Here is a 12,202-nt window from a genome sequence, read left to right as displayed (position 1 = left end):
GTTGCCCGAGCTAATGTGAAACTCTTAGTCTCAAGCAATCCTCTCACCTCAGCCACATTAGTAGCTGGGACTAGAGGCACATGCCCCCAAAACTGGTCAATTTTTTTTTTTTAAATGAAGACGGGTACCTCAGCTGGGTGCAGTGGCTCACGCTGTAATCGCAGCACTTTGGGAGGCCGAGGCAGGCGTATCACCTGAGGTCAGGAGTTCAAGACCAGCCTGGCCAACATGGCGGAACCCCATCTCTAATAAAAAAATGCTGACCGGGCGCGGTGGCTCACGCCTGTAATCCCAGCACTTTGGGAGGCCGAGGAGGGCAGATCACGAGGTCAGGAGATCGAGACCATCCTGGCTAACAGGTGAAACTCCGTCTCTACTAAAAATACAAAAAATTAGCCGGGTATGATGGTGAGTGCCTGTAGTCCCAGCTACTCGGGAGGCTGAGGCAGGAGAATGGTGTGAACCTGGGAGGCGGAGCTTGCACTGAGACGAGATCGCGCCACTGCACTCCAGCCTGGGCAACAGAGCGAGACTCTGTCTCAAAATAAATAAATAAATAAAAAATGTTAAAAATGCAAAAATTAGCTGGGCATGGTGGCATGTGCCTATAATTCCAGCTACTCGGGAGGCTGAGGCAGGAGAATCGCTTGAACCTGGGAAGTGAAGGTTGATGTGAGCTGAGATCACGCCACTGCCCTCCAACCTGGGAGACAGAGTGAAACTCGGTCTCAAAAAAAAAAAAAAAAAGACAGGTCCCTCACCATGTTGCCCAGGCTGGTCTTGAACTCCTGAGCTCAGGCAATTTGCCCGCCTCAGCCTCCCAAAGTGCTGGGATTACAGGCGGGAGCCGCCACGCCCAGCCTATTATTGTTATTATTTGAGAAAGCGTCTCACTTTCGACCAGGCTAGAGTAAAGTAGCATGATCTCGGCTCACTCCAACCTCCGCCTCCCAGGTCGAAGCAATTCTCATACCTTAGCCTCCCAAGTAACCGGGATTATAGACATGGGCCACCTCGCCCGGCTAATTTTTTGTATTTTTAGTAGAAATGGGGTTTCACCATGTTGGCCAGGCTGGTCTTGAGCTCCTGGCATCAACTAATCCTTCTGCCGCACCCTCCCAAAGTGCTGGGATTACAAGCATGAGCCACCGCACCCAGCCTTTTATTTTTATTTATCTTTTTTTTTTTTTGGTCACTCTTCTCACCCAGGCTGGAGTGCATTGGTGCAATCATGAGTCACTGCAGCCTTGTCCTCCTGGGCTCAAGTGACACCTCCGCCTCCGCTTGAGCTCAGCAGCTGAGATTACTGGTGCCCACCTCTAGGCCTGGCTAAATTTTTAAACTTCTTGTCGAGATAAGTCTTGCTATATTTCCCAGGCTGGTCTCAAACTCCTACACTCAAGTGATCCTCCCGCCTCAGACTTCCGAAGTCCTGGGATTACAGGCATGAGCCACCGTGCCAGGCCAAGGGGCTTTTTTTTTTTTTTTTTTTTTTGAGACAGGGTTTCACCCTTGTTGCCCAACCTGGAGTACAATGGTCCAGTCTCGGCTCACTGCAACCTCTCCCTCCAGGGTTCAAGCGATTCTCCTGCCTCAGCCTCCCAAGTAGCTGGGATTACACAGGCTTGCGCCACCTCGCCCTGCTAATTTTTGTATTTTTGTAGAGATGGGGGTTTCACCACGTTGGCCAGGCTGGTCTTGAACCCCTGACTTCAGTTGATCCACCCTCCTCTGCCTCCTAAAGTACTGGAATTACAGGCGTGAGTCACCACGCCCATCCCCTCCAGAGATCTTGAATATCTCCAGGGGAGGCCATTTGGTCAAGCTGTGGTCTTGGGTCAGGGGATGCTGGGAAGGACACCAGGAAAGACCTTGACTCCGCCCTCCTCTCATCTCCTGCCAGTGGTCCCTCTGACTGACTCCAGTGGAAAGAAGAGGGCCCAAGTGGATCAACCTTCCAGGATCAGGGTAGGGTGAAGGGTGGAGAGTCTTACACGCAGCCCCAGTAGGCATCATCTAATTTGCTGCTCCAACCTGCCAACCCACTGTCACTCCAACAGCCTGGAATCGCTGGGAATCTCCACCCCATTGCCTGTGGGCTGGGGCCGTCATGCTCCTCATCCCCAGCTCTGCCCAGGGGATGAGGCCCTATATCAGTCAGGAATCTCTGGTTTTGAGCAACAGGAACCAACTCAAGTTAACTGAATCTCAAAGCGGAATTACGAGAAGAATCTGGAGGAGTCTGCAGAACAGACAGGAATGAGGGACAGAGTGAGACCCTGTCTTATTTTTTGTTTTGTTTTGTTTTGTTTTGTTTTTGAGATGGAGTCTCGCTCTGTCACCCAGGCTGGAGTGCAGTGGTGCCATCTTGGCTCACTGCAAGCTCCGCCTCCTGGGTTCACGCCATTCTCCTGCCTCAGCCTCCGGAGTACCTGGGACTACAGGCGCCCGCCACTGTGCCCAGCTAATTTTTTTGTATTTTTAGTAGAGACGGGGTTTCACCGTGTTAGCCAAGATGGTCTGGATCTCCTGACCTCATGATCCGCCTGCCTTGGCCTCCCAAAGTGCTGGGATCATAGGTGTGAGTCACTGCACCCGGCCGACCCTGTCTCATTTTTTGAAAAATAAATAAATCAAGCTGGCTGGGTGCAGAGGCTCATGCCTGTAATCCCAGCACTTTGGGAGGCTGAGGCGGGCAGATCATCTAAGGTCAGGAGCTCAAGACCAGCCTGGCCAACATGGTGAAACTGCGTCTCTACTGAAAATACCAAAATTAGCTGGGCGTGGTGGCGTGCGCCTGTAATCCCACCTACTTGGAGACTGAGGCAGGAGAATCACTGGAACCCGGGAGGCGGAGGTTGCAGTGAGCTGAGATCATGCCACCAGAAGGCGGAGGTTGCAATGAGCTGAGATCGTGCCACCACACTCCAACCTGGGTGACAGAGCTAGATTCTGTCTCCAAAAAAAGTAGACTGGAAGCCAGGTGGCTACAAAATCAAGTCCTCTTCAACATGCAACTTGTCCCTTCATGGGAGGGACATCAGGCACAGGAAGGGACGCTGAACTGCCCCTGTCAGATGGGTGGCACAAGCCACTTTTTTTTTTTTTTTTTTGAGACAGAGTCATGCTCTGTCACCCAGGCTGGAGTTCAGTGGCGCAATCATAGTTCACTGCAGCCTCCACCTCCCCGCCTCAAGCAATCCTCCCGCCTCAGCCTCCCGAGTTGCTGGGACCACAGGCTCAAGTCACCACACCCAGTTAATTATATACATATATGCTTTTTTTTTTTTTTTTTTTTTTGGTAGAGATGGGGACTTGCTATGTTGCCCAGGACAGTCTGGAACTTCTGGGCTCCAATGATTCTCCTGCCTCGGTCTCCTAAAGTGCTGGGATTACAGGCATGAGCCGCTGCGCCTGGCCACAAGCCAGTTTTCCAGGTACATCTGTAGCTGAGAGGGTGACTCTCAGCACAGGGAAGTTAGAGCAGAGGGAGTGCCCTTCCGAGAGACAGCTACTTTCAGTCCCTGGTGCTACCTGGGTTTCCAGGACTTTCCCATGTCAGAAAGGTCCTGCTCGGCAGGGGTCACAGCTATGCATGGGCCACACCCCAAGGGCAGACAGACAACTGAACAGAAGCAGGCTCAGCCTGAGACTCTTTTATATACATGGTTTATTCCTCCCCAGCCCCAGACAAGCCCCAGGCACACACTGTCAGGGCATGGAGATGCCCACACCCCATCTCTCGGAAGCTGGGTCTCTGGAGATCGGGATGGGGAGAAGGGAGAAACCTTAGCAAGATGCAGCTCCCCCTTGGCCTCAGCCCCCCCAGAGAGGGGACAGAGAAGGAAAAAGGATGGCGACACAGGACTGGGGTTCAAATACTGAGAAAGCCACACAATAGAAGACAAAAAGTAGCAAGCCCCGGAGAAAGCGGGGACAAGGAAGAACCAGCGCCCAATCCCTCCCTCCTCCCAGCTGGGACACTGCGTCCCCAGGACTCTGTGGGGCAAGGGGTGGGACTGGGAAGAGAGGAAAGATTTGGGGGTGGAGGGGCTCAAGGCTGCACCCACCCTACCCTTGGACTCCTGGGCTCAGGGCAAGTGAGGCCCAAGGGGCCCCTGCAGTTGGCAATGATGGGGCCAGCGGAGGCCTACAGCTTGGTCAGGTCCAGCTTCAGCTTGTAGGGTGGCGGGCTGTCCTCATAAGCGTGCGACGGCGGAGGGTACAGGGGCCAATCAGGCTCAATCATGAAGCCCTTGTGCTGCTCCAGGGTCAGAGGCTGCAGGAGGAGAGGGGAGGAGGGAAGTGGAGAGAAGCAGAGCAGCCAAGCCCCCGACCCTGACGAGTCTCCTTCCCACCTCTGATTTTTTTTATTTTTATTTTTTGAGAGCCTCTCTCTGTCGCCCAGGCTGGAGTGCAGTGGCGCCATCTCGGCTCACTGCAACCTCCGCCTCCCCGGTTCAAGGGATTCTCCTTTCTCAGCCTCCTGAGTAACTGGGACTACAGGTGCACGTCACCACGCCCAGCTAATTTTTGTATTAGTAGTAGAGACAGGGTTTCACCATGTTGGCCAGGCTGGTCTCGAACTCCTGACCTGAAGTGATCTGCCCACTCAGCCTCCCAAAGTGCCGAGATTACAGGTGTGAGCCACCTGGACTGTGTGTGTGTGTGTGTGTGTGTGTGTGTGTGTGTGTGTGTGTGTGTGCGCGAGGGGTCTTGCTCTGTTGTCCAGGCTGGAGTGCAGTGGTGCCATCACAGCTCACTGCAGCTTCAAACTCTCAGGCTCAAGTGATCCTCCCATCTCAGCTTCCCAAGTAGCTGGGATCACAAACATGCACCTTCACGTCTAGCTAATTTTTTCTTTTCTTTTCTTTCTTTCTTTCTTTTTTTTTTTTTTTTTTTGAGATGGAGTCTCGCTCTGTCGCCCAGGGTGGAGTGCAGTGGCGCGATCTCGGCTCACTGCAAGCTCCGCCTCCCAGGTTCACACCATTCTCCTGCCTCAGCCTCCCAAGTAACTGGGACTACAGGCGCCCGTGACCACGCTCGGCTAATTTTTTTGTACTTTTAGTAGAGACGGGGTTTCACCGTGTTAGCCAGGATGGTCTCAATCTCCTGACCTCAGGTGATTCGCCTGCCTCAGCCTCCCAAAGTGCTGGGATTACAGGCTTGAGCCACTGTGCCTGGCCATGTCTAGCTAATTTTTAAATTATTTGTAGTGACTAGGTTTCACTATGTTGCCCAGGCTCTGGGCACCACAGAGGTGTCACCAACATACCTGGGCACCACAGAGGTGAGGCCCACACCACAGAAGTGTGGCCACCTCTGACTTCCTGTCTCCCCAACTAAGAGTGGATGTTCTGCTGGGTGCGGTGGCTCATGCCTGTAATCCCAGCACTTTGGGAGGCCGAGGTGGGAGGATCACAAGGTCAAGAGATCGAGACCATCCTGGCCAACATGGTGAAACCCCATCTCTACTAAAAATACAAAAATTAGCCAGGCATGGTGGCTTGCGCCTCTAGTCCTCGGGAGGCTGAGACAGGAGAATTGCTTGAACCCAGGAGGCAGAGGTTGCAGTAAGCCGAGATTGTGCCACCGCACTCTAGCCTGGTGACAGAGAGAGACTCCATCTCAAAAAAAAAAAAAAAAAGAGAAGAAGAGTGGATGTTCTTCCGCCAATTCAAAGGGCAGTGAAGAAACTGGCTCCAGGTCATGCAGCAAGTCTGAGGTCCTGGCTGGGTGAGTTGGCTCATGCCTGTCATCCTGGCACTTTGGAAGGGCAAGGCGAGTGGATCGCTTGAGCCCAGGAGTTCGAGACCAGCCTGGGCAACACAGTCCCGATCTCTACAAAAAATACAAAAATTAGTGGGGTATGGTGGCAAGTGCCTATGGTCCCAGCTACTCAGGAGGCTGAGGCAGGAGAATCTCTTGAGCCAGGGAGGCCGAGGCTGCAGTGAGCTGTGATTGCACCACTGCACTCTATCCTGGGTGAAAGAGTGAGATCCTGTCTTAAATATATATATATGTGTGTGTGTGTATATATATATGTATATGTATATGTGTGTGTGTGTATATATATGTATATGTATATGTGTGTGTGTATATATATGTATATGTATATATATATATGTAGGCTGGGCATGGTGGCTCACATCTGTAATCCCAGCACTTTGGGAGGCTGAGGTGGATGGATCACCTGAGGTCAGGAGCCCAAGACCAGCCTGGCCAACATGGCGAAACCCCATCTCTACTAAAAATACAAAAATTAGCTGGGCATGGTGGCCCACACCTGTAATCCCAGCTACTGGGGAGGCTGAAGCAGCAGAATTGCTTGAACCCGGGAGGTGGGGGTTGCAGTGAGCCGAGATGGTGCCATTGCACTCCAGTCTGGGCGACAGAGCTAGACTCTGTCTCAAAATGTACATATATATATGAAAAAAAGAAAAAAACAGTCTGAGGTCCTGGTGTCTGTGGGAGCAGGTGGCTAAAGCCAGGGCCAGCAAGCAGCTCTCTCTGCCTCCATCCCCTCCCTCAGCCCAGTGCCATTCACAGATCCCACCCACCTGGAACTTGAGGTGCTGGCCAGGCGCGGTCACCAGGGTGGAGCAGCTCAGCCACAGCATAACCAGCACGGAGAGGAAGAGGCAGCAGGCCAGGATCCAGCGAGGCAGACCCGAGCGCCTGCCCCGCCCGGCAGGCACCACTCAGCTGCCCGGGCTGGGGCCAGGGAGACCCGCACCTCCAGTCCCACCCCCCTCCCACCCCCAGGGTCCTGCCACCCACCGGGACATGCAACTGAGGAAGTCATTGTCCTGTGGCTCTTCAGACTCCACCTTGGCCTTGCTGCTGGTCTTGACTCGGATCTTGGCCTTCCTCACCTTGTCCAGGGGGCCTACAGGGTCTGAGAGATCAGCTACCACTCAGCGACCACCAGGTCTTTGCCAAGCAGCCACAATAACCATGACCAGGAGGGAGGAGGTCAGGACCTGGGTCATGGAGTCCTGGAATAGAGATCAGAGCCCTGGGAGATGGACCACAGAATGCTGAGAGAGGGACCATGGAACCCTGGGAGATGGACTGCAGAACCCTGGGAGATGAACTGCAGAATCCTAGGGGATGAACCATGGAACCCTGAGAGATGAACCCATGAAACCCTGGGATATGGACCCTAAGAGATGACCCTAGGAGATGAATCCATGGAACCCTGGGAGGTAGACCATGGATCCCTGGGAGATGGACCATGGAACCCTGGGAGGTGGACCATGGAACCCTGGGAGGTGGACCATGGATCCCTGGTAGATGGACCACGGAACCCAGGGAAATGGGCCATGGAACCTGGGGAGATGGGCCACGGAACTTTGGGAGGTGGACCATGGAATCCTGGGAGGTGGACCACGGAACCCTGGGAGATGGACCATGGAACCCTGGGAGATGGGCCGTGGAGCCCTGGGGGATGAGCCATAGAACCCAGGACTTGAGAGATGGAGATCCCAATCCTAGAGGGTCTGTTTGCCAGGCAGACTCCTTGTGGCAGTGGGGTCACCCATGGAAGGAACACTGGTCTGGGTTGCACCTTACCCACGTGCACCTCCAGGGCTTCAGGGTGGGAGCCTCGCCAGGTCACCTCCACGCGCTGCAGACGGCCCCCCTGGAAGCCGAGGCTTTCCACTACGGGCTGGGTCTGGGCCAGGAACAAGACAGCACAGAGAGGCCTGTGAGAACAGCATTCCTGGGCCCAGGCAGGCCCTCTGTGACTGCCATGTCCCACGCCCAGCTGATACCCAGTTCTCCTGGGGAGACAGTAGGGAGGACGCCATCCCATGCGCTGTGGGCTTGATGTCAGGAATGTTGTTTTCTGCTTTCATGGACTCCTCCATTTGCCTTAACCCCATCCTTTAGCTCTATAAGTAGGAACATGATCCAGACCAAGCCAGTGGATTGCCTGAGAGATGGTCATATGATCCATCCAGGGCAATCAGAGTAAATCCCAGCTCAGTTAAAACCCCAGATGGAAGGGGCCGGGCACGGTGGCTCAAGCCTGTAATCCCAGCACTTTGGGAGGCCGAGACGGGCGGATCACGAGGTCAGGAGATCGAGACCATCGTGGCTAACCCGGTGAAACCCTGTCTCTACTAAAAAATACAAAAAACTAGCCGGGCGAGGTAGCGGGCGCCTGTAGTCCCAGTTACTTGGGAGGCTGAGGCAGGAGAATGGCGTGAACCCGGGAGGCGGAGCTTGCAGTGAGCTGAGATCCGGCCACTGCACTCCAGTCTGGGCGACACAGGGAGACTCTGTCTCAACAAAAAAAAAAAGCAAAAAAAAAAAAAAAAAAAAAAAAAAACCCAGATGGGGCTGGGCACAGTGGCTCACGCCTGTAATCCCAGTGCTTTGGGAGGCTGAGGCGGATGAATCACCTGAGGTCAGGAGTTCGAGACCAGCCTGACCAACACGGCAGAAACCCATCTCTATTAAAAATACAAAAATTAGGCAGGTATAGTGGTGGCCACCGGTAATCCCAGCTACTCGGGAGGCTGAGGCAGGAGGCTGAGGCAGGAGAATCACTTGAACTTGGGAGGCAGAGGTTGCAGTGAGCTGAAATCATGCCATTGCACTCCAGCCTGGGCAACAAGAATGAGACTCCATTTCAAAAAAAAAAAAAAAAAAAACCCAAAGTGTTTATGACCTAGAGCCTCTGGCATCCACCTTACTGCCAAGAGGAAGTAAATGCCTGGGAATGAAGCCACCACAGAAGAAAGCAGAGTCAAGGCATGGAGTGAGACACTGAGCCCCTGGATCCAGCTGTGCCTGAAGCTTGCCCACTGTGGACTTTGCATCTCATGAGCCAAGAGTAAATGCATCCCAGCTTCTTATCCTGCCCACCCATCTGCCACTGTGGCATGGCCCCTGTCAGGGGTCTCACCTGAAACACCACCACCTTCCCATTGTCAGTCTGCAAGTAGTATGTCCAGGTGGAGGAGACAAATCCCTGGGCTGAGTTGACGAGGTCATTGCAGAGGGTGGAAAACAAGTCCAAGAGGGAGAGGGCCCCACTTGGAGCCTCCAGGACCGTTCTCTGATGAAAAAAGGTCCAAGACACAAAGATGGCACCAAAATAGGGTATTAAATAATGAATGGGAGGGGGCAGGGTGTGGTGGCTCACGCCTATAATTCCCAGCACTTTGGAAGGCCAAGGCAGGCAGATCACCTGAGGCCAGAAGTTCGAGACCAGCCTGGACAACATGGCGAAACCCTGTCTCTACTAAAAGTACAAAAATTAGCCAGGCATGATGGTGCACACCTGAAATCTCAGCTACCCGGGAGGCTGAGGCATGAGATTTACTTGAATCCGGGAGGCAGAGGTTGCAGTAAGCCAAGATCATACCACTGAACCCTAGCCTGGGTGAAACAGTGAGACTCCATCTCAAATAAATAAATGAATAAATAAACTAATAGGAGGGGAGCTGGGAGAATTCACTTGGATTGGATGTGGCTAAGTGATTTGAGCCAATTGGACTTCTTACAGTGAACACAGATCTCAGCGTGGCAGTTGGCTTCCTGTGTACCCTTAGGGAAGTGGATTGTGCTCTCTGAGCCCTAAAATGTGTACCATTCTCTTCCCTCATGGAGTAGCCATGAAATTTCAACTAGAGGATGCCTGCCAAGTGCCTGGCACAGCACAGGCACTTAATGCGTAGTAGTCCCTATTACTAAAAATATCATCATCCTCATTATTCTTATTTTGACAGAGTCAAGACAGAGCTCTAATGGCCAGGCATGGTGGCTCACGCCTGTAATCCCAGCACTTTGGGAGGCCAAGGTGGGAAGATCACTTGAGGTCAGGAGTTCAAGATCAGCCTGGCCAACATGATGAAACCCTGTCTCTACTAAAAATACAAAAAGTAGCCGATTGTAGTGGTGGGTGCCTGTAATCTCAGCTGCAAAGGAGGCTGAGTCAGGAGAACCACATGAACCAGGGAGGCGGAGGCTGCAGTGAGCCGAGATTGTGCCACTGCACTCCAGGCTGGGCAACAGAGCAAGACTTCATCTCGAAACGAAACACAAAACAAAACAAAACAAAATGAAAAAAAGGGAGCTCTGAATCGGAAGGGCTGACAGTGCAGTGAGCTTTTCTGAACAGCAGTGAAAGCTGGGAAGGGGTGGAGGAAAAATGGGAGAAGTGGTGAGAGGGCTTTCTGCAGAGTCCCAGCCCCCAGGTCTCTGGCTATGCTACATGACTTTCTGTGCCTCAGTTTCCCCTGATGCAGCATTGCTTGGACTACATAGACGAGCTGTTTTTACTTCTCCCACAAGGCAGCGTGTGCGTGCTCGCAAGGCAAGGCTGCTCCACTCTGAATCGCAGTTCTGAGCCCCTCCAGGTGACAGTGACCACCAGCTAATCACAGGGGAAGGGGGTGCCTAAGATGAGTGAGGTGAGGAGTGGCCACAGCCCTGGTGGCTTCAAATCTCGCCCCTTGCACAGCCCTGTGTATGACCTGGGAGGTTGCCCCCTGGACACTAAATGGGGGTGACATTGTCCCTGGTGCCTCCGAGTGACACAAAGACATTTGGGAGAGGTTGAAGTCAGGCTCAAACCAGGACAGATATTTGATAAACGGTGGCTGTTTTCTGCCACTTATTCCTCAAAAGGTGGTGGGGCATGGGGGGCACTGTTGCATGTCACAGAGATGACAACTAAGGCTGGAGACATGACGGGGCTGGATGGGGGTTGCCCGGCAGGCCTGGCAAAGAACGCAGAGTATGGCAGAGTCTGGCAGAGTCTGGCAGAGTCTCTGCATTCGAATGAAGATTTCCCATGGGGTCAAGCGGGGGAAGTATTGGGAAAGGGGACCCAGGCGCAGTCGGAGGCCCACCTTCTGCTCCGGCTCAGGCTCCGCAGGCTGGCTCCAGCAGCCATGGCTACAGGCCTGCTGCTCTGCCTCCTTCACATAGGCTTCCACGCAGGCTGTGGGAAGTGGGAGGGGGTGACTGGCCACGGCCCTTCCCAGGTCACCTCTTCCCACCCTGGTACACCCTGCCGGCGGGCCCTCACCTGCTTCACACTCAGTTTGGGTGGCATTAGGCTTGGAGCTCCTGGCCACGAATCGGCAGATGGAGAAGAGGCGGCAGCCACGCTCGCAAGCGCTGATCAGAACAGCTCTGTCATAGGGAGACTCGGAGGCGCCCTCCAGCCCCGCCTGGGGGAGGGTGGGACACGGAGCTCAAGTCATGGGGAGGGGCGGGAGGAGGGTGGGGGGACCGGAGCATTCAGGGGAGGCAGGCGAAGGCTTTCCCGCTCCCCACCAAATCTAGCCAGATGGAGATGAAGTTGGGAGAGGCTACAAATATTAGTGGGGGCTCTTAGCTCTGAGGAGGGAGATGGGGAGGGAGCTTGAGAAGAGAACTGGACAGTGAAGGTGGATAGAAATGAGCCTTCCCCCAACTAGGCTCCAGGGAGGAGGGGAGAGATGGAGAAGGATTCTCAGACCTGGAGGAGGAGGGGGAGGCTCAGAGGAGGGGGTTTTGGTCACACTCAGATCAGGCTTGAATCCTGGGGAGTGGTGGTATGAGCAGGGGCTGTAGCTCTGAGTGGGGAGGGAAGACGATGTGGGGGAGGAGTGAGGTGGGGGGACCGTCAGGCCTGAGGGAGCTGGGGGTTGGGTGCTGGAGGGTCCTTACGCAGCAGAGTGCGGAGGGAGCCCAGGAGGTGGTATCAGCCCCTTATCGCAAGGACCTGCATCCCCAAGCCCTTCCCCATCAGAGGGCACCCCATCCCGTCCTCCACTGGAGGAATCTCCGCATTCCCGACCCCTACCTCCCCAGGGATACCCCACCACCACCAAAGTCTCCTGCTGTCATCCAAGATAAGCCCATCCCAACGCCTCCCCCTTCGGAGAGATCACGCGTCCCCCGCTGGCACCTGGCACCGCACGCGCCTCACCTGCGAGGGCCGCGGGCCGAGGTCGCGGTCGCGGCACCGCAGCTGGCAGTTCTGCGTGTCCCCGAGCTGGGGGGCGAAGGGATCGCGGGCGGACGGCGCGGAGGCGGCGGGCGGCGATGCTAACAGCAGCAGCAGCAGCAGCGGCAGTGGCATCAGTGCCACCGCAGCCATGGCCGGGCGGAACGCGGGGGGTGCGGGGGACTCCGGCTCAGGCCGGGCACGGAGGATGCAGCGGCTGCGGCGGGGACCGGGGCGCTGACGTCACCC

The 12,202-nt window shown here is 54.7% G+C and overlaps 1 protein-coding gene across 1 annotated transcript; it reads right to left on the bottom strand.

The window, feature by feature from the left end:
- Positions 1 to 3,655: 3,655 nt before the first annotated feature.
- Positions 3,656 to 12,202, bottom strand: TMEM59L (transmembrane protein 59 like). The gene is made up of 8 exons (XM_005588475.5): positions 11,936 to 12,202; positions 11,048 to 11,192; positions 10,869 to 10,960; positions 8,918 to 9,070; positions 7,576 to 7,678; positions 6,781 to 6,898; positions 6,561 to 6,678; positions 3,656 to 4,279 (listed from the first exon to the last, which is right to left on the bottom strand). Exons 1-8 carry the CDS (start codon positions 12,104 to 12,106, stop codon positions 4,151 to 4,153), a joined length of 1,029 nt encoding a protein of 342 aa, XP_005588532.2. The 5' UTR covers positions 12,107 to 12,202; the 3' UTR covers positions 3,656 to 4,150.

Source organism: Macaca fascicularis, chromosome 19, assembly GCF_037993035.2.
Source record: "Macaca fascicularis isolate 582-1 chromosome 19, T2T-MFA8v1.1".
NCBI lineage: Eukaryota > Metazoa > Chordata > Mammalia > Primates > Cercopithecidae > Macaca > Macaca fascicularis.
Note: the sequence above shows the minus strand (reverse complement) of the source record. Positions and strands in the feature narration are given on the sequence as shown.

Excerpts from the sequence above, each read along its gene's own strand:
- TMEM59L (XM_005588475.5), bottom strand. The coding sequence starts at position 12,106 with ATGGCTGCGGTGGCACTGATGCCACTGCCGCTGCTGCTGCTGCTGCTG. Across the intron at positions 9,071-10,868 it reads AGCCTGAGCCGGAGCAGAAG|AGAACGGTCCTGGAGGCTCC; the intron begins GTGGGCCTCCGA and ends TTTTTTCATCAG. Across the intron at positions 4,280-6,560 it reads GCCAGCACCTCAAGTTCCAG|CCTCTGACCCTGGAGCAGCA; the intron begins GTGGGTGGGATC and ends CTCCTCCTGCAG.